This window comes from Trichosurus vulpecula, chromosome 1 (genome assembly GCF_011100635.1).
Source record: "Trichosurus vulpecula isolate mTriVul1 chromosome 1, mTriVul1.pri, whole genome shotgun sequence".
NCBI lineage: Eukaryota > Metazoa > Chordata > Mammalia > Diprotodontia > Phalangeridae > Trichosurus > Trichosurus vulpecula.
In genome coordinates this window covers 444,783,263-444,805,510 of record NC_050573.1, presented here as the reverse complement: position 1 = coordinate 444,805,510, position 22,248 = coordinate 444,783,263, and the positions used below count along the sequence as shown (strand labels likewise).

The window sequence follows — 22,248 nt, the reverse complement described above, 5'->3', positions numbered from 1 at the left end:
CACTGAAGGCCGCCTGGAGATGGGGCTCTGCTGTGATTCTTACGGTCTGCCTCCGCCTCCGGGGCCATTAAAGGTCACTGGGCATGGTTCTGAGCCCTGCCTTGGAAATGACCCGTCCAGAGGGTTCTGGATTACATACAGCCAGAGAGCTATTTTCTCTTTCTTTCTGCTCCTTACTTAGTTTCCCGGGTTCTTTTGGATCAGCTCGTCGGCGCCCAGGCCGAGGAAGGGAGGCGGGCTCTCCCGAGACCTGTTTGCTCCCTGGCACCACCCGGCAGTGGCCAGTTCGAGCTCGCCCCGCCTTTCACCTGCCTACTGCAGCCTTCCAAACCTCCTCCTCCTCCTCCCTCGCAATAAAAGCATCAGTTACAGGCCTCTGGCTATTTCTCTCGCCAACCTTCCCAGGTGTGCTGTGCTTTAGATGCATTGGCACAGGCGAGGAAGAGGGGGGTGCTAAAGGGGCGGGCAAGAAGGCTACCCTTATATAGACACCTTGTGCCGCTGTGCCCTGTCCGAAAGGGAAGTGCTGGACAGACCAGCAAGGAGGAAGAAGCTGAAGACTTTTGCCGTGCTCAGAGATCCTCCGGACCTTCGATTGCCATCTGGGCTGCAACCTCTGGAGCGCTGAGTCTTCGGAGTGCCCGGGGCGGAGCAGTCCGGGCGCAGTCTCAGTGTGCTCAGGTAAGGGACTCACTCAGCCGGCCGGTCTAGCAGCCAGGCAAGCCTCCCCTGGGAGTGTCGGGACCCCCTTCCGCCTGAGCCTGAACTCGGCTGAGCCAGCCAGGATTAACTCGCTCCTTTAATTTGTCTCATTGCTGCAAAGTTTTGGAATGAAAAGTGGCTCTGAGCTATTGTGGGTGCTGGTCGACTGAAGACGCCAGTCACGAGGGCATTTGCTCTAGGGCTATAAATCCATAAATCTATTTCCTGCGGAATAAATGATATCACCTCACGGACTGGAGCCCTTTCCGGATTCCTCTTAGTGGCCCTGGAACAATCACTGTGTATTTATTGTCTCTATATATCCTGCATTTACTTACCTTTGAACGCGAACATTTAAGCTCCTTGAGGGCAGGGATCGCCTCACTCTTTTTGTTCGTGAGATACAGCTGGGTGTGACAATGGTTAGAAAGCTGAGTCTGCAGTCAGCAAGATCTCGGTTATAAATTCACACCCAGTAGCTGTATGACTCTAGGCAAGTCACTCAGTTTCCTCAACTGTGAAATGGGGCAGCACCCATCCAACCAGGTCATTGTGAAGATCAAATGAGAGAATATCGGTAAAGCTTAGCATAGTGCCGGACACTTAGTAGGTGCTTAATAAATGTTTATTAACTAATTGATAAGACTTTGCAATCTTCATCTCGCACCTTTTGGCCTAAGCGAGATACTGATGGGGAGACGCCACTAGGGAATAGTGAGGGGAGAAAAGTACAGGTAGGAGATTAACTTTTGGACCTCAAGGAATTCATTTTTTATATTCTGCTCTCAGGTCTCATCAGCGTAAAAGTGAAGGCTACCAAAATAAGAAATTGTACGGCGGCTCCAATCATCCAATAAATATTTATTAAGCCTCCACCGAGAGGCAGACGTTATGCTAAGCACTAAAGGCAAGAGGCAGTCCTAGGTCTCTAAAGGGGGACATAATTCATGCCAACAGCTATGTACCAACCGGCTACATCCAAGATAAATAGGAAATGATCATCAAAGGGAAGGCGCTGGGAGTGAGAGGAATTGGAAGAGGTTTCAGGTAGATGGAGAGACTTGGATTTGGACTTGAAGGGAACTAGGAAAGCCAGCTAAAAGGAAACTTAGTGGGGGAATTACATAGGAAAGCCAGTTGCTATGCCACGGAGAAAGAAATCATAGAGCCTATTGTGATATTTCTCTTCTCTTCCCCTTCTTTTTTCCTTCCCTATCTCCCTGCCTCAGTCTATTTCTCAGTAGGTGCCTCTCTCTGTGTCTGTCTGTCTGTCTCTCCTTTTGTCTCTATTCTCTCTTCCCCTGCCCCCGCCTTCTCTGCCCCCGTTCCTTCCTTTCCAAGGTTGCAATGATCATCCAAGTTAGGAGCATGCAAAATAAAATGAACACTCCTTAAAAATTTTTAGTGGAGGATTTGCCCCCTGCCTTTTTTTTTATAAGCACCAAACAGAAAGTTTTGAATATACTTCTCTGTGTAGTTCTGAGAGAATCAAGAAAATGTACAGTCTTTAAAACATGTCTATCTCAATTGAGTTGCATGACCATGTAGTATGGGTTAGAACTTTCTCTTTTATCCTTTGAGATCAGAATTTCTTTATTTTTTTGTATTCTGAATAACTATTTTTAGAATTCTAGACACAGCATTGGAAGGGACTTTACAGGTTATCTTGTGCCAAACCCATTTTTACAGATGAGGAAACTGAGGCCCAGGGAAGGAAAATAACTTGCCTTAGGTCATACAAATAGTCAGTTGAAGAACCTGGACTAGAACCCGGGTGTCTTGACTCCCAGGCCACTGTTCTTCTCTCTTTGATGGCACTACACAGACTATTAAGTGCTGTATAAGTGAATGTGAGTTTTTATTGTTACAGATGAGACCCACTGATTTTCTTAAGGTTAGAGAAAGTAGTAAATAACAGCTGAGTTTAGCACAAAATAGACTTCCATCGTTAAATCCAGGGTGCTTTCCACTGCCCTCTGCTGTCATCCTTCCTAGTTGGTATCAACTCTGCTTCTTCAGGAAAAAGTACTGCCCAATAGGTAATGTCCCATTTGTTTTCATTTCCCAAACTGACCTTCCATTAATTTACAGTACTGTGATTTCAGTGTCAGTCTGAGTTGGGTTTTAATGCTTACCTCTTTGATTACCTCATAATGTCACAGATTCTGAATGGGTCAAAGCTTTAGAAAACATCTTCCCTCCTTTGAGGGAAGTTTGGAACATCCCAACAACTCACGATGTCTGAAAATTGGAATCCATCTGAATATTATATATTTTTTGACAAAGAATGAGAATCATCCAGAAGTAGTCTCTTTTAAGAATTTCCCAGTAATAAACTTGTCTATAAATAAGCTTGCAATCTAAAAATAGCCTTTAAAAAAAAAGCTGGAGTAATAGTAATAACTGATATTTATGTAGCACTTAAAAGTTTACAGAGCCTTGCAAATATTATCTCATTTACTCCTCATAACAACCCTGGGAGGGAGATGCTACAATTATTCCCATTTTACAGATGGGGAAATTGAGGCTCAATGACTTGCCCAAGGTCACACAGCTAATAAGTGCCTGAGAGTGTATTTGAACTCAGGTCTTCATGACTCCAGGTCCAGTGATCTATCTATCCATTGCACCATTTAGCTGCTGCTCACAATTTACAAATGTGCTAACATGCAATAATGCTTTGCAAACCTTAAAAGAGCTATATAAATGGTGGGCAGTATTAGCTGTTAGTATGATTATTACAAACACACCCAAAATCAAATGAGATAACATGTAAAGTGCTTTTTCAAATTTTAAGAAGACAATATAAATGCTAAATATTCTTATCACAAAAAGGCTTTGGGGGGCAGCATTTTTTTCCTATTAGATTTTTCTTGCATTTTTTTCTCCTACTCATGGTCTTGTTCTACTGAGTAGTACCTTTAACTCATGATTTTTGCTATCAGTTGTTCATTTTAAAATGAATCTCAGTTACTTTTTGCTGAAACATGGCCAGCTTGGCTCAAAAATGTGAGTGCAGAGGCTCCATTCTGTCTATCTAAACCAAGCTGGTTCTGATTCACCTACCTGCCCTTGACTTTCCCTACTCGTGCCAGAAAATTGGTGGCTGTTTCCACAAATAGAGAAGCTATCTGGGTCCAAGATGACAAATATGTCATTTCAGGTCATGCCCACGTAGCTGGATCAGGACCACCATTTTAGTTAGTTTCAGTTCAATTTGAATTTATTTTTTTAATTCAATTTGAATTCAAGAAACACTAATTGTTATCGAATAAAATTCAATAAATAACTCCAAAAAGGCAACCCAACTATTTGGATAAGTTGACCAGGGGACCTAAGAAATGCAAGTGATTTTAAAGATCTTCTAGTACAACTGAAGTAGAAATGACCTTCTATATTGATTTAGAAAGCCTCAGATTAACATTATCTGTATTGTATTGTATTTTTATTTATTTTGTTAGACATTTCCCAATTACATTTTAATCTGGTTCAAGCTGTATGTACTTGGGAGTTTTGCTGACCAGGAATTTATACCTCCAGTCTAGTCTAACTTCTTGTCCTTTGCAGGAATTCACTTAAACTGCAGAACCAGCAATGAGAGTGGTCATACCTTCAATATAAATATATACGATGGAAAGGATATAAATAAATATATACTCTTAACTTGGGATTGTAATAAGGAAAAGTGACATTTGTGGACTGAGAAAATTCTGTGTATGTCTGTGAAGGTTTATATACAGGGAATGAGGTAGTAAACCAGGAGCCAGAGGAAAAATCCCTGGATTTGGAGTCAGAGAATCATAGCTCTAGGGCAGCTAGGTGGCGCCATAGTGCACAGAGCTCTGGGCCTGGAGTTAGGAAGATTCATTTTCCAGAGTTCAAATCTAGCCTTAGACACTTACTAGCTGTGTGACCCTGGGCAAGTCACTTAACCCTGTTTGCCTCCATTTCCTCCTCTGTAAAATGAGCTGGAGAAGGAAATGACAAACCATTTCAGTATCTTTGCCAAGAAAACCCCAAATGGGTCATGAAAAATCAGACACAACTGACAACAACGGAGTTGGGAGGGTCCTCAGAAACCTTCTAGTTCAACTCTCATTTGATACATGAAGAAACTAAGTCCTCTGGAGGTGAACTGACTTGCTCAAGGTCATCAAAGTCAAGGCTCAGGGCTCTTTCTAGTGTACCATATTCCTTCTGAGGACACCTCTTCAGAACGTCTCTCTCCAACTTAGGGCCTGGGTAACCTTGAGACTCTCTGAGCGTCAATTTCCATGACTGTGAAATGAAGGGGTTGGACCTGATGATGCCTAAAGTCTCTTCCAGGTTTGAATCTCTGATCCTCTGGTGTGAAAAAATCACACTGGGCTTTTGGAAAGAGGAAGGAAAGAAAGAAAGATACGAAGAAAGTCTCTGTTCCTTACCACTGAAATTCCTTGAGTGTCTCCATAAAATCTCCCACTTGGGAATTTCCAAGCATTGGGCCTTCTGACTCATATGCCAAATCATTGTTCTAAAATTCCTTCAGATGTTGCTCACTTGTGTGAAGTCCCAAACTGAAAAAGAGGAAAGGTTTCCATTCTAAAAGCACTGGAGACATTCTGGCAGGAGGGAAAAGTACAGTAGGGAGGGACGCAGTGTTTGGACAGATACATTCACCTCTTAAATTCTGTTATTTATTTTCAGAGCTCCCAAGGGCTGGCGGCATTCAGGATTCCAGTGGCAGAGTTCCCTTTCCCCTGGTGAGAAGGGGCACTCCTGCAATGTCCCCAGCTACCGCTCCTGAGCCTGGTGAGGATGTGAGTGGAAGGCGCATCAGCAAAATAATTTTTTTCCTTTTCGTGTTCGGAGTCATCTTATTATGTGTGGGAATCCTGCTTTCCATCCTTGGTTTCCAAACGTGCCAGTATGAAACCCTTATTGACTGCAGTGCAGTCCTGAAAATTGTGGGGCCTTCATGTGCTGTGATTGGCCTCGGAGCAATTATATTGGCCCGCTCCAGGGCAAAGCTTCAGCTCAGAGAGAGGCAGCTGCAAGGCAACCAGGTCGACCCGGACAGCTTCTTTATTTGCGGAGAAAGTCGCCAGTTTGCCCAGTTCCTCATCTTTGGATTCTTGTTTTTAACCAGTGGCATGCTGATTAGTGTGCTGGGCATTTGGGTCCCTGGATGTAACCCAGGATGGCCCCAGCCACTATTTAATGACACAGACACTTCCAGTGCCGAACCACAGGCATGTGGGTTTCTGTCTCTCCAGATAATGGGGCCTTTGATAGTGCTCATTGGATTATGTTTCTTTGTGGTAGCACACATTAAGAAAAGACACAACTTGAGTTCTAGCCAAGACTCTTCAGAAAGTGAAGAGAGGCGGTCACAGAACAATGAGCCTGTACAAGTCACCGTAGGTGGGTAAACCATACCAATGTGCTGTTATTGCCATTAGAAGCTATTATGAGTTTAGATTGGATGCTTCAGGCTATGGTTTATGGTTTCCAAACCTGAAGTGATAAATGGTAAAAATTCCTTGGGCATCGTTTTATACATATTTACAACAGCATTGAAAACAGGTCAATATTATGATTTTATTTTACCTATGAAGATTATGGATCTCATTCGGTAGGCTCTGCAATGTTCTAGAGCCACTCCTTTGGGAGTGGGGTGTACAGTTTCCTGTTTTAGGCCTCATCTGATATTAATCATCAGAGGGTCATTAAACAAATTGTTTCTGTTAAATGTTTTAAGGAATCTTATGTAGTGTGGGGAGACATCTTGTTTAAAGAGAACTTTTAGGTTTCTTTTAATAGTTGACAAATAATATTTTTTGAATAATCAATCACCAATAAGGACCATGAAATTTTATATTCTCAATTATATGATGGTAAAGATGTGGTCTAGGGGCAGCTAGGTGGCGCAGTGGGTAGAGCACCGGCCCTGGAGTCAGGAGGACCTGAGTTCAAATCCGTCCTCAGACACTTGACACATGTACTAGCTGTGTGACCTTGGGCAAGTCACTTAACCCCAGTTGCCCTGCCAAAAAACAAAACAAACAAAAAAAAGATGTGGTCTAGAATATTATTTGCATAGAGCATAGAATATTATTTGCCAAAGACTGACTTTATTCCTTTATCCTACTTTCATTAACAATGTCCTCAATGTATGTGCAGGTTATTCTCAAAAAAGTTTATAAGCAATGAGAAAATGGGGTATGGGTTGGTAATTATTGCTGTTTTCTTAGTCCTCTTCTTGGGGGGGGCAGGTAATATTAAGATTTGAAGGTTTTTCTTCAGGTTTTCATCATAGTCCCCTCTATTCGTACAGGAAAAACCAACTGGATTGTCACTCTGCCAGGAGTGGGGAACCTGCGGCCTCAAGGCCACGTGTGGCCCTCTAAGTTCTCAAATGCGCTCTTTGTATCCAGATTTCACAGAACGAATTTGTTTGGATTCAGTCAAAGGGCTACACTTGAAGACCTAGAGGGCCACATGTGGCCTCGAGGCCACAGCTTCCCCACCTCTGCATCTAGACAATCAATTTTTGTCTGAGGAACCCTGGCAGTCCACGAGGTCAAATAATACTTTTCACAATTCTAAAATTTTTAAATTTTGAATATAGTTAAATATTGATAGATATAAGCCCCCTCCCCCACAACTCTTTGGGGTCTTTGATAATTTGTAAGAGTATAAAGAGGTACTGAGATAAGAAGCTTGAGAATTGCTGATCTAGATCAAGATAGGACATTGAATGGATAAGTCATTGAATTGATCTGTGCATATGTATATCTTGAATAGACACTGTGGATAGAAAATGAGGTGGGCCCATCATTGAACAGACAGAGGGTGGGCTAGATTGCCTTTGGGAAATTGTGCAGTGCTTAAGTTCTTCTTGAACTAAAGGCCCGTCTATTCTTTGAGGGATGCCATATGACCATGAGTCGTGGAATCCTTGTTTCAGAAGAATTAAAGGAGGGAAGGGAAGGGAATGAGCATTTATTAAGCACCTACTCTATGCCAGGCACCGTACAAAGTGTGGTAATGATCAAATATCATCTGATCCTTAAGATAGGTTCTATTATCATTTCCATTTCACATATTAGGAAACTGAGGCAGGCAGAGGTAAAGTGCCTTGCCCAGGGTCACGCAGCTAGTAGGTGTCTAAGTCCAGATTTGAACTCAGGAAGATGAGTCTTCCTGACTCCAGGCACTGCACCACCTAGCTGCTCCTTAGCTCTACACCCAGACAAAATCTGCCTTTGCGGTCTGAGAGGCACCTCGTTATGGTGGATAGAGCGGTGGACTTGGAATCAGAAAGACCGGTATACAAATCTTGCCTCAGGCACTTACGAGCTGTGTGACCTTGGTCAAATCACTTAATTTTTCAGTGTTTTTGAAAGCTTCCCCGAGTATAAAATGAGGGGGTTAGCTCTCTGAGGTGTCTTTCAGCTCTAAATTTATGATCCTATGAACTTCTAACCGTCACTTCTACTTCTGCTCTCTGGGGCCACCCCTGTCACGCATCAGCTCTTCAAGAACTTGGTGATGATGATGTGTCCAGTCTTCTTGCCATCCTGGTCACCCCTTTGTGGGCGCGCTCCGGCCCATTGACGTCCTTCCAATAACAGGGTGCCCACAATATTCTTTCATTTTGTGGGAATTTATTTAATGAGATTCTCAGTCTAATCAATCGGTGGTACACACAACAGTCAACCTGACAGGTGCTAATGATTAGACTGAAGGGCTCTGGGTTCAGGCAAACAATTGATCGAAGCCTGGCTCTGACATTAACTGCATGTCTGACCCAGGGCTAGTCACTTAACCCCTTTTTGCCTCAGTTTCCAACTCAATGTGAGAAAAGTATTTTGTAAGCCTTAAAGTGCTTTGAATTTTGACCAATTATTATCACTAAAATGCTCTTTTAATAAGACAATAAGGGATAATAATAACTACCATTTCTGGAGCACTTTTTTATTCATAAAGTTCTTTCCTCATAACTACTCCATGAGGATTATTGGACAGAGTATCAGGCCTGGAGTCAAGAAGACCTGAGTTCAAATCCAGCCTAAGATGCTTACTAGCTTTGTGATCCTGGGCAAGTCACTTAATCTCTGCCTCAGTTTCCTCATTTGTAGATATGGGAATAATGATAGCAGGTACCTCCCAGGGCTATTGTGAGGATCACAATATATAATAATCATAAAGCTCTTAGCATGGGGCCCGGAATGTGGTAAGCACTGTATAGATGTTAGCTGCTATTATCACCATTTTTGTCATCCCCACTTTATTCGAGTTCAAATACTATCATTATAATCCCCCCTTGACCAATGATGAACAGATGCAGTGAGAGGTTTAAGCAATTGCTCTCGATTATGCAGCCTGTATATGTCAGAGGCAGGATTCAAATCCGGGCCTTATGTCTCCAAGATGGCGCTCTCTTCTACCAAACTAGTGAAAGCTCTATAACATGTGATGAGAGAGCCACCAGCTTGGCCTATTAAATTGTACTTTCCATAGATTGCAGAGCTCCAAAAATCAGGACCAGTCATTTGTCTCTTGGGTCTTAAAGCAAAACAAAGGAAAACACGAACCACACATTTTGCCCCTTTTCAGGATCGTTAGCTACTTTGGTCATTTATATTTAGTTGGTAAACTATATTTAGCCTTGGCTTGTGAAAGATTAGCCAAAGGTGACTGCAAAGGGCAAACAGCTCCAGAGGTCCACATCCTAGTTGAAAAGGATGAAGAAGAAAAATTGGAAAGATGATCAATATAGCTCTTCTTGTTTGAGACTGACAGAGATAAATTCCCAGGGGCAGGAGACCACTTGTATTTTTTCCTTTACTTGGTTAATTTAATTACAGCAAAGTTAATTCATTAACTAGGCTTCTTGCTTTGTGTAGGGTTGACATTGAGGAGGGGTAGGAGACTCAGTATTTATAAATATTCAGTAGGGTGATCCCAGCCGATGCCCTCTGTTTATTTACTTGGGTGTGATTGCACGAAAGAACACCTTTCTCTATGCACATTCTTTCATGTGTGTACTCCATCCTCTCTATATTCAGGCTAGGAATTGTGGGTGTTTGTATCATGACAATGGACTTGGCTAGATATCCATCCATTTGGTTGGAAAGGTCACAGAGTAGGCTACTTGGATTCACTAATGATAAAAGCGCTAGTTGGTGCCATAGCAGATACAACACTGGCCAGGAGTAAGGAAGACTCATCTTCCTGAGTTCAAATCTGGCCTCAGGCACTCACTAGCTGTATGACCCTAGGCAAGTCACTGAACCCTGTTTGCCTCAGTTTCCTCATCTGTAAAATGAGTCGAAGAAGGAATTGGTAAACGACTCCAGTATCTTTGCCAAGAAAAAGAGTCAGACATGATTGAAAAACTACTGAATGACAACAAAAGAGGTAAAATTGTGGGTCCTTTGCATCCAACCAGGCAGATAGGCTCGTTTGGAATAAGAGATCAGTGCACCTGATTTTTGCCACAGAGTTTCTGTAACAAACAGTATCCTCTGATTTCTTGGGCTCACAGGCTCATGGGATTTAGAGAACCGGAAAGAATTCTATCTATTATGTAGCTCAATCCCTTCCTTTTACACATGAAGAAATTAAAGTCTAGAAAGGTTTACTGACTTGCTCCAGATCACACAGGTATTAATGAACAGAGTTTGAGTTCAAGCACAAGTCTTCTGACAAATCCAATGCTCTTTCAACTATTTCTCCCATCCTAATAAAGAGGCTCAGTTCTGTTTTTTTTTGGAGGGGAGAAGGCAAGGTGTGACTTGCCCAAGGTCACACAACTAGTAAACTTGTCAAGTGTCTGAGGCCGCATTTGAACTCAGGTCCTCCTGAGTCCAAGGCCGTGCTCTATTCACTTCGCCACCTAGCTGCCCCTCTGTTTCAATTTTAAGAGGTAAAATGGCAAACAAGGAAGAGCATTGACCTTGGACTCAGTAGTTATCCAAGTTCTGCTACTAATTATCTGTAACACCTTGGATAAGTCCCTTCCCCTGCCCAGTCTACAGTTTCTTTATCTGTCATATGGAGAAATTGTTTGGAGATATGGTCTCTACTGGTCCTTCTGGCTCCACATTTTTATTTTACTTCATTGTTTATGAATATGTATGTATGCGTTCAGCTGTTTTTCAGTCACGTCTAACTCTTTGTGACCCCATTTGGGATTTTCTTGGCAAAGATACTGGAGTGGTTGGCTATTGCCTTCTCCACCTCCTTTTACAGTTGAGGAAACTGAGGCAAACAGGGTTAAGTGATTTGCCCAAGGTCCCTGAGCTAGTAAGTGTTTGAGGCCAGATTTGAACTCAGGAAGATGAGTCTTCCTGACTCCAGGCTCTACCAACTATACCGCCTAGCTGCCCATGTATATAATATTAGTATATAATTACTATATAATATATATATATATATATAATATTAGTACATAATATATGAGTGTATATGTAGCATATATAACATAGCATGTTAGTACTTATGGTACATAGTATACCAAAAGCGTACACACACACACACACACACACACACATACTCACACTCATGAAAAATGGAGTGTATATATCTTGGACAGATGGTACAAATGGATAAAAAATATTGGGCCTAGGATTAAAAAAACAGGTCATGTTAGCTCACCCTTGGGAAATTGCAAAGCTTCTTAAATGGTTCCATTTTTTCCCCAAAGAATAAAGATTTATTTATCTAATGCCAATATTCTTGAGAGGCTGCATGATGGCTGTAGGTATGGAACCTTACAGTCTCAGAAGAATTAAAAATGAGTATCACAGAGAGAACAATGGAGAGATTTGTGGTGAACATAAGCAGATGGCAGCATAACAAGGAACTTTGAAGAATTGGAGTAAATGATATAATTGAGAAAATGTTTGATCAAAATAGAAGGTGGACTGGTCACATGGGAAGAGTGACAGGTGGAAAGGCCAAGTACTCCACAGGTATCCTCATGTTCTCAGGAGGAAGTAAGCAAGATCTCCAGAAATGAGAGTTGATAGCCTGTGTGAACTTAAGGAAGAACTCATAGCCAAGATTTGAACAGGATGGGCACACGTGGATGGGGTGAGATCTGCTGGAAGAGACATTCATATCAATAAGTCATAGATGCATTTAAGTATACACACACACATATGCATATATATATATATGTATATATACATATATAAATATCATCTCATTTCTTATTGCCAAAATATGTCCACATTTATTTTTCACTGTTTCACATTTATTATTATAACTCGATTTTTTATTTTGCCTTACATGGATGGCCATTCTTAAGAAGTCATTCCTTTTGCCTTCTTGCTATTAATTATGCATTTGTTTCCTTAGGTGATGCTGTGATAATCTTTCCGCCCCCACCTCCACCTTATTTTTCGAATGTTTCAACATCTACAGTGGCAACACATAACTCAGCATCTAACAGTCTGCCTCTGAGTGAGAACCCACCATCATACTACAGTATTTTTAATTACAGGTAAGACTTCCCACTTTAATTTCTGGGAATGAAATGCTTAACTTATAATATTGTAGCCTGAAGGATAATTTATAGTTATTCAATTCACCTTACTATGCTTCTAACCAATTATATAGGGTGTCCCGAAAGGTACAGTTTTAAGGCATTACAGGGCAGATAAGTGGCACAGGAGGTTAGAGTGCCAGGCCTGAAGTCAGAAAGATTCATCTCCCTGAGTTCAAATCCGGCCTCAGACACTTGCTGGCTGTGTGACCCTGGGCAAGTCGCTTAACCCTGTTTGCCTCAGTTTCCTCATCTGTAAAATGAACTGGAGAAGGAAATGGCAAACCACTCCAGTACCTCTGCCAAGAAAACCCCAAATGGGGTCACAAAGAGTAGGACATGATTGAACAAGAACAAAAGGCATTACAACTTAAAGGATTTAAGCTGGGGCAGCTAGATGGTGCGGTGAGTAGAGCACTGGCTCTGGAGTCAGGAGGACCTGAGTTCAAATCTGGCCTCAGACACTTGACACACTTACTGGCCAGATTAAAATGTAATTGGTAAATATGTGTATATACATCTATATAGCTTATATTTGTAAAATGTGTGATAAACATTACATTATAATACATGTATAGATAACATATGTGCAATGTATAATATCTGTAAATATTTTATATACACATATGTACATACACATAATCTGCATATATATAGATAGCTTTAATAGCTTAAAGCTACATTAAGACTTTTGGGATACGCGACATAAAAATTTAGGGATAGAACTGATTAATTTTCTTCTTATGCTATATCTTTGCTTTTTAACTCTTTTTTTTTTTTAAGGAAGAGAGGCAATTGGGGTTAAGTGACTTGACCAGGGTCATACATCTAGTAAGTGTCTGAGGCTGGATTTGAACTCAGGTTCTCCTGACTCCAGGGTCAGTGCTGTACCACTTAGCTGGCTCTTCTTATGCTGTATCTTGAATTTAGAAAGTTGCCATTCTGCCTCTCCCCCTCTAAAACTAATGCATTCCTCTTACTTGTACAATATTGCTTCTACTTCTGAAATCCAGTGTTTTATAAGTATTACTAGCTTGGTCTGCATTCCTGTGAGTCAGGCACAATATCACTTATGGGACACAGAGAGAGAAACTTGCCTAACTCGAATGTGGTCACACAATAAAGGGAAGAAAAACAAAGGTAGGAGTGAGACCATGCGTCCTGCCTAGACCAGTGGTCTCTGCACCAACCCAATTTCTTGATTCCATTAGGCTTCTGTCAGTCAAGGAAAAAGGAGTAGAAACTGTCTAGTGCTAAAGCATCTGGTCAGCTCAGCCTGAATCACTGCTGGTCCCTCAGCCTGTCCCTGGTAGGCCCAGCCTGACAAAGGAGAAGGATCACTGACTGTATGGACTCAGAGCCTTGGCTCACCTGCTCAGGGAGTCATGCAGGCTTATGTGGCTCTTCAGTGTGAATAAATCTGTTGATAAATTTTCTTTGTAGCTCTGGCAGCTGCATGTTTGTGGTGAGCCTTGTGTTAGCCAGCTGAAAAAAGGAAGTGGGAGCCTGACTGGCCCCTTTCACAAGAAGTTTTATTTGGTGAACTTCTGCCTTATCTGTGGGTTTTGATTTCACTTTGTAGTAGTTTTTCATTAAAAAAAAAACCACAGAGAAGGTTCATATGTGCACTGCAAGAGAATTTTTTTTTGAGGGGGAGGATGGTATTAGATAAGGCATTGAAAGGTGAATATTAACTGTATTTAGCTGGGCATGTTCATCTGTGGACAGAAATACCTCGAATTAAATCACCAATGAACTGGTACTTGTTCTAACTTGTCAGTTGCCTAAGTGTCCATCATTATAAGCCTGGATAGCATTAGTTATGTTTTAAAAGTTATTGTGAAACCACCTGATAAGACTCTTGGCTTTCTCTGAATCGGTTTGTCTTCATTGCTTCTCAGTCTTATTGACTTTGCATTATAGAAGTCACTTTTCCAAGAATAAAATAAGGTTAAAATTGTTTTCCAAATTAGTGTGGGAAGCTAATTGAGAAGATCTCTACTACTTTGTCTCCTATGGATGATCTCACTTCTTTGGTTTTTTGTCAGCCTCACTCCATCCCTCCCACACTGCTCAAGGTGGCCTTCAGGCTCCACTCCTACTGGGGATTTCTCCAGAGTAGCTATGGCCTACCAGCTGATCACACGCCCTTCCCAAAGCTCCCATCATTGCTTTTCCTTCTCAAAAACTTCTTAGGATCACAAAATCCTAGGATTTAGAGCTGGAAAGAATGTTAGAGATCATCTAGTTCAACTCCCTCTCTTCATAGATTTAGTCTCAAGGTAAATGACTTGCCCAGGGTCTCATAGATAAAAGGCCTCAAAGTCACCCACACCCTTGATAACAAGTCCAGAATCCAAATACATTATACTCTTCTTGGACTGATGGACAATGCGGCATAATGGTTAAAAAGATGACTTTGACTTTAGGAAGATTTCAAGTTCAGTTTCTGACATATAGGTTTGTATAACCTCATGCTTGTGACTTAACTCCTCAGTGCTTGGGGTGAGAGGTATCAAACACACAGCGTCAGGGAACACATGGCCTACTGCTCCAGTACTACAAATTGCAGAAAAGTTTCTTATGTGCGTTGCAAGAGGGATTTTCCTCACTCGGAAGTTCCTTATATCTATGAAGTCATGGGTCCAGTCTTTACCCCTCTTCTTGACTTGATCCATGAAAGGCAGAAGATTTGCCTTAACAGATCGTGATGTGAAACACCCAGTAATCCTTTCTTCAAACAATCTAATTTTAGAAGTGTTTATTGACTAACTACTATGTTCAGGATACAACTTTTAGTACTGGGAGTACAAATGTGGAAAGAATGTTATAGTTCTGCCTTATTGTATTTGCCTGATGACCTGCAAATGCTTTTCTTTGGAGAAGAAATCGGGAATAAGCTTTCATTGCTGTTCAGTCATTTTTCAATTGTGTCTGACTCTGTGACTCTGGGGTTTTCTTGGCAAAGATACTGTAGTGCTTTGCCATTTCCTTCTCCAGCTCATTTTACAGATGGAGAAACGAAGGCAAATAGGGCAAAGTGACTTGCCCAGGGTCACACAGCTAGGAAGTATCAGAGTCTTCATTTGAACTTGGGAAGATGAATGAGTCTTCCTAACTCCAGGCCCGGTACTATATCCACTGCCCTACCTAGTTGGGAGAAGCTTAGCTGGTGCAATTCAGGGAGGCAGCCCTGTGCTGGACCGCCACAGTTTGTGATTATTAGTAATTCTTCTGACTCTACTGAACATTATGTGTGGGCTCAGAACACAGGTGTACCTAGAGCATGGGCATGCTGGGCTTGCTCTGTCTACACCCCTCTGACCTGATCCTTTAACTACAGTGAAAAGAGGGCTGGATTTGGAGTCAGAGCCCTAACTTTGAATTCTTCTGCTACTGACTGCCCACAAGTTATTCAGTATATTTCAGCCTCAGTTTCCTCGTTTAAGAAAGAAGAAAGGACTTTCTAACTTTTAATCCTTTGTTCTTGTCACTCCAAACTGAAAGAGACACCAGGGAACACTCGGAGATGTTGTAAGGGGAGGAGACCCAAATGCCCATCAGCCTCACCTGGTCTCCTCCTGGTACGCATTCCATTCATTCTTTCCATAATGCTAGCACGTTCTTACCACCCTGTCTCAGTATGGGGGTGGTGTGGGTGCTGTTTTACTGTTTGGGCCATGTAGGCTCACCTGGAGGCCAGAATAGATATTTTTAGTATCTCCTCCCACCCTTTTCCAAGGGAGACTGATTCCTGCCAGGTGAGAAAGCAGGAGGTTGGGGCCAGAGGATGGCCATTCTGCTCTCCTCAGAGAGAAGTGGTAGTGGGTTAGAATTATATCTATCTGCTCCATTAAATATTGTTAGTATAGAGAAAGTATTTGAGCCAGGTAGGTGGCTCAAATCTGGCCTCAGATACTTACTAGCTGAGTAACTCTGGGCAAGTCGTATAACCCTGTTGCCTCAGTTTCCCTATCTGTGAAATGAGCTGGAGAAGGAAATGGCAAACCACCCTGGTATCTTTGTCAAGAAAACCTCAAATGGAGTCCCGAAGAGTCAGACATGACAGAACAGCAACCGGGAGAAGCAATTTTTCAGGTTTAAGCTAAGCTCCTAATCATTCCCCCTTAACAGAAAAGGAAGGCCCCAAGCTATATACCTAAGGCTTGACTCCCTTCACACCAGATGCCAGTTCCGCAATGAAGCGAACAAGCAAATAGCAAACAAGCCCATTTACCCAAACAGATAGCAAACAGAAAGCAGAAAAGGTACACAAAGGAGACTTTATACCAGACAATTCACAGAGTAAATGAGCTCCTCCTTTGGGAGCATGATAACTTAGCTCAACTAAGAAAGAGAAAATGCCGGATCTGACCAAAATGAAATTCCCTGAAGTCTCTGGCATAGCAAGCAAGTGGAGATAGGGATGTGATGGAGATTTCTAACTCTTCTGCCGATTTTATTTTTATCAGAGTCTTTGTCTTCCTTTGGGGACATGAAGAAAGGTTGGAATAGTTTGTCTTCTTACTTGAATCTAGAAGCCAGAAGAGCCTGTATCTCTTCTCTCTCTACCTCTTATTGACAGCCTACCCCTCATTCAGGTACCTTGAGTAATCAATCTCCACCAATGAGGAGAGAGTCCCATATAATTAGCCCTTTGAGTCAAGGTTACATTCGCACTTTCTATATGCCACCAAATTATCATATGTCAACCCCTTCCCTACTCCCTGGTCTTCCTAAATAGTCCAACAAAGGTACCAATATAATCCCATGATCAGAGAAGCTGCTCTTGTCTCAGCTGTTCCCTACTATGTGAGGGACGTCAAAGGGAAGCCTGACTGAGTCTATGAAACACATACAGTACCAAGGGACCCCAGCCTCCCTAATATACTCCATAATATAATGCCCTCAAGAACCTTACAGTCTAATACTGGATATGTAGTCTACTACACACAAATGCAAGGTACAATGCAAAGTAGATTGTGAAAAAGGAAAAGGATAAATTAAGACAAAGTGTTTGAAGAAAACACATATGCAGAGGGAGAAAGCATTTTTAGCTGACGGTAGCAGAAAAGCTTTATGGAGTAGGTTGTACCTGCTGGGCCTTCAAGGAAGAGAAAGAGTTCTTCAGGCAGAGCGAAGCGGGAAGGAGGACATTCCTGGGATGAGGGTTGGGGAACAGCCTGCAGGAATACATAAAGGTGGGCCAGCCCAGGGTGAGATCCACCAGGAGTCTGGTTTGGCTGGGACACAGAAGGCATTATGGGAAATAGAGTGAAACCGAGCTGTAATGGTAGGTTGGAGCCACATTGTGGAGGACTTTAAATGCCACACGGAAGAGTTTATGTTTTATCCTAGAGGGAACCACTGACATTGCTTTTTGTTACTGTTTATTTTTTTTAGTAGAGGAGTACTCTGGACAAACTTGGGTGGAGGGTGGCTCAGAGAAAGGAAAGACAAGAGTCAGGGAGACCAGTTAGGAGACTATTATAGTGGTCTGGACAAGAGGTGACCAAGTCCTCAACAAGGGTGGGGGTCCATGAGAGAAGAGAGAAAGGACAAAGATGAGATAAAAATAGCAGGACTTAGCAGCTGATTGGAAATGAAGGATGAAAGCAAGAAGAAAGTCAAAGGTTACTAAAAAAGTGTTGAGACTGAAGGTCTGAAAGTATTCTTCATCCAGTTTAGTATTAATTCATTAAACTGGTAAATATAAGTAAACCATGTTCTTGGCACTATACTAGGCACTGAAGGGGATATAAAATAATTGAAAGATAAGATCACTGCCCTCCAGGGCATTAGTTTTCTCTCTGGAGGTAGATAGCATTTTTCATCATGTGTCCTTTGGAATTGTCTTGTATCATTGCATTAATCAGAGTAGCTGTCTTTCACAGGTGATCATCGCTACAATATTGCTCTTACTGTGTATAATGTTCTCTTAGTTCTGTTTACTTCACTTTGTCTCAGTTCATATAAGTCTTCCCAGGTTTTCCTGAAATCATACTGCTTGTCACTTCTTATAGCCCAATAGTATTCCATCACAATCATATGCCACAACTTGCTCACCCATTCCCTAATTTTTGGACATCCCCTCAATTTCCAATTCCGTAGCACCACAAAAAGAGCTACTATAAATATTTTTTGTAAATATGGGTTCTTTAACTTTTTCTTTAATCTCTTTGGGATACAGACCTAGTAGTGGTATTGCTGGGTCAAAAGGTATGCACAGTTTTATAGCCCTTTGGGTATAGTTGCAAATTATTCTCCAGAATCGTTAGACTAGTTCAAAGTTCCACCAACAGTACAGTAGTGAATCTATTTTTCCACATCATCTCTAGCCTTTGTCATTTTCCTTTTCTGTTATGTTTAGCCAAACTGATAGGTGTGAAATGCTACCTCAGAGTTGTTGATTTGCATTTCTCTAATCAGTAATGACTTAGAGCATTTTTTCATATGACTATTGATAGCTTTGATTTCTTTTTCTGAAAACTGCCTGATGATATCCTTTCAACATTTATCAATTAGGGACTGGCTTTTATTTTTATAAACTTGACCCAATTACAAATATATTTGAGAAATGAAGCCTCTATCAGAGAAACTAGAACAATTTCCCCCTCATTTCCTGCTTTCACTCTAATTTTGGTTGCATTAGTTTTGTTTGTGCAAAAACTTAATAATTTTACGTAATCAAAATTAGCCATTTTACTTCCCACAATCCTCTTGTTTGGTCATAAACTATTCCTTTATCTATGAATCCATGGACAGATAAATTTTTACATGCTTCCCTAATTTACTAGTAATATCACATTGTATGTCTAAATAATGTACCCTTTTTGACTTTATCTTGATATATTGTGTGAGATGTTTGTCTATACCTAGTTTCTGCCAAATTGCTTTCCAGTTTCCCCAGTAATTTTTTGACAGAGAATGAGCTCTAGCCCCTGAAGCTTGGATCCTTGGATTTATCAAACTCTAGATTACTGTTGTCAATTACTACTATATATTATGTTCCTAACATATTCCACTGATCCATGACTCTATTTCTTAGCCAGTGCCAAATTGTTTTGATGATTACTGCTTTGTAATACAGTTTAAAATTTGCTACTGTGAGGCCACCTTCCATCACATTTTTTCCTCATTGATTCTTTTGATATTCTTGGCCTTTTGTTCTTCCAGATGAATATTGTTATTTTTTCTAGTTCTAGAAAATAATTCTTTGGTAGTTTAATTGGTGTGGAACTGAATAGCTAAATTAATTTAGGTAGAATTGTCATTTTTATTAAATTGCCTCAGTCTACCCATGAGCAATTAGTATTTCTCCATTTGTTTAGATCTCTATTTTTTTGTGAAAAGTTTTATACTTAACACAGTGCTAAAGGAGCAGAGTAAAGGGAGCATTCAACTCTCATTAATCAGTTGGACAGGATGGCCACTGAGCTCTCTTCCAACTCCGAATTCATGTGATTTTCTGACTATCCAAAAGTAGGATAGGCTGCTTGGGAAGATAATGAGCTTGCCTTGATAGAGATGTTTATACAGAGGCTTCAAGACCACTCACTCAGATCACTGTAGAGGGAATTAATTAATTAATTTATTTATTTTGCAGCCATGCATTGGGGTAGAGGGCCTTTGAGAGCTATAATTCTGTGCCTTCATGTAGTTTAAAAAATGTCCCTCTCTTTCTTTCACACTTTTGCTTCCTCTTTTTAATAGGACCGAAGTTCCTGAGGTTCAAGGAGCAGTCTCTTATAGAGATCTTGAATCTATATGTACAATTTCTGGAACTAATTCATCTCCAGAGATGTCACCTGCCTCGCATATTTCATTTGAATTACCTCCCAGATATGAAGAAAAAGAAACTGTGAATGTCGACCATCCCACCTCTTCTACTTCCTCTTCTTCATCTTCTCAGCCTTCTCCACCATGAACCATGAACTGAGTTCACTCTCCTAAGTTCTTGTTTATGTCTGATCATACATTTATTTAATTTGTTTTTTATAATAAAAACATACAACAACATTTGTTTATGCTTTATTTTTCATAGTCAACAACTTTTCTTGAGGGTGGAACGGGGTTGGTAAGCACTGGTTCCTTGGAGTGGGGTGCTCCAAAGTTCAAGTAATAGCAGCCTTGGCTAATGGTTAACATGCTCATTTATGGCTCCAGTGTCAATCACTGCTTTGAAAAGAAACAGGAACATGACCACTGTCTAATTTTTCTTGGTGCAGTTTTTATAAAAAAGACAATTAGGGAACCTGCATCTTGTGACAGTTACAAACATGCTCTCACACTGGGGTCTATATGGGCCATGCTGTGGGATCAATTTATAGGTTCAACTGGTTTTAAAAGAGCTTCTGGGTACCTCCCTAACTGGATCCCTTTGAAGGGGATCCTAGGCAAATTCTACCTTTACAGCCTTGTGAGGTCTGGATATATACCTGTATCACATATTTAATTATAATAAATCTCTCTCTCTCTCTCTCTTTCTCTCTCTCTCCCTCCCTCTCTCCCCCCCCTCCCCCTCCTACACACCCACACACCCACACACCTCTTGAGAGGCGTGTCATTGAGAAGCGACCATGGTGGGATACACAGTTGTCTTTGAAGCCAGGAAGACCTGGGTTCAGGTTCTCCTGATGTATATATGGCTGTTTGACCCTCGGGTGAGTGAAATGTTCTTAACCTCCCTGTTCCTTGGGCAATTAGCTAAGACTAAGTTGCCAGGAAGGTACCGACCTGTTTTGTTAGAGGGAGTTCCCTTACCAATGTAATAACAAATCTAATTAATTCCTGTCTCTAATTATGTATATATATATGTGTATATATATATATATATATATATATGTATATATATATATATATATATACACATATATATATACATATCAATAGGATGGGTTTTTTTTTCCTGAAAGAATATTTGCTGAACAAACAAAAAGTTTGTATTAGCAAAGCACTATAATTAGTGGTAATTATAGATATACATCTGAATAAACAACTATGAATAATGATTGAATAACTGAAGGATAGGTGCTCCCAGGCTGAAAGAAGTGAATTGTTCACTTTAGTGGACTAAAACTTTGAACCCTTTATGTCCAGACCATCAGATAATTCCCATGAAAATGAATGTTATGGGGCAGTTCAGCTGCCCAAGGCAAAGCAGAAGGATCTGATGCTTCAGCAGTTCCAGGAGGCAATCACTGAGTTCTTGGGCTGGGCTGTTTGGGCAAGGCTCAGCTGTTTTTGAGTTGGACACTTGTTAGGTTGAGCAGCTCTGAAAAGTCTGCTGCTTTTCCTGGAAGGTGAATTCTTCATGTTGGCTAATTAGAACAAAGGGTCGATTTTCTCCAGTTCTTTCTGGCTTTAACAGTTTAAAATGCCTAGTTAAGCTGCAACTGCTAAGTAGGTTCCTGTGGGAAAATGTTAGATGGTCAAAAATACTAAAAAAACCCAAACCTAAATAATGCATTTTAAAGGCTGTTGACACCTTAGATGTGTGACTGAAATTATGTTACTTTTATAATCTAATAAACCTTATGGAAGCTGCCCTAAAAACTTAGGTTTGGGCCTGGCCCTCTGGAAATTTACTCCGCTGTCCAGAGTTTTGCCTGGAACTAATATTTTGCACACCTGATAGCCAATGTGAATGGGAATGATGAGTAAATTTGCACCTGGGATGCACTGGGTCTATCTTTCCATTTGTTTATCTATTAAACATATTGCAGTGTTACATGCCCAACCTCCGCTCCTTCCTCCCAGATAAGCCTTTTGAGGGCAAGGACAATCTCCCTTCTGCATTTGCAAACCTAGTACCTAGGAGAGTGCTTGGCACACAATAAATACTTAATAAATGCTCATTAATGATGACAATGATGATACTCTAACTGAAACAGCTCTTTCACCAAGTGGATTCACCTAATTAAGCCACAATCTGATATATTCTCTGTAAAATATATTGCCAATGGATAAGAATGGCCTTCTGGAAAATCTGTCTGGAAGAACGAGCAAAG

The 22,248-nt window shown here is 41.1% G+C and overlaps 1 protein-coding gene across 1 annotated transcript; it reads left to right on the top strand.

The window, feature by feature from the left end:
- The first annotated feature begins 617 nt into the window (after nucleotides 1–617).
- Nucleotides 618–20,173, top strand: TMEM171 (transmembrane protein 171). Its single transcript, XM_036741412.1, has 4 exons — nucleotides 618–681; nucleotides 5,389–6,105; nucleotides 12,052–12,196; nucleotides 19,952–20,173. Exons 2-4 carry the CDS (start codon nucleotides 5,466–5,468, stop codon nucleotides 20,163–20,165), a joined length of 999 nt encoding a protein of 332 aa, XP_036597307.1. The 5' UTR covers nucleotides 618–681; nucleotides 5,389–5,465; the 3' UTR covers nucleotides 20,166–20,173.
- Nucleotides 20,174–22,248: the final 2,075 nt, after the last annotated feature.

What these genes read in the sequence shown, in the direction of transcription:
- TMEM171 (XM_036741412.1), top strand. Translation starts at nt 5,466, where the DNA reads ATGTCCCCAGCTACCGCTCCTGAGCCTGGTGAGGATGTGAGTGGAAGG. An exon ending in GCCTGTACAAGTCACCGTAG is followed by an intron (nt 6,106 to 12,051) that starts GTGGGTAAACCA and finishes TTGTTTCCTTAG; the next exon opens with GTGATGCTGTGATAATCTTT. An exon ending in TACAGTATTTTTAATTACAG is followed by an intron (nt 12,197 to 19,951) that starts GTAAGACTTCCC and finishes TCTTTTTAATAG; the next exon opens with GACCGAAGTTCCTGAGGTTC.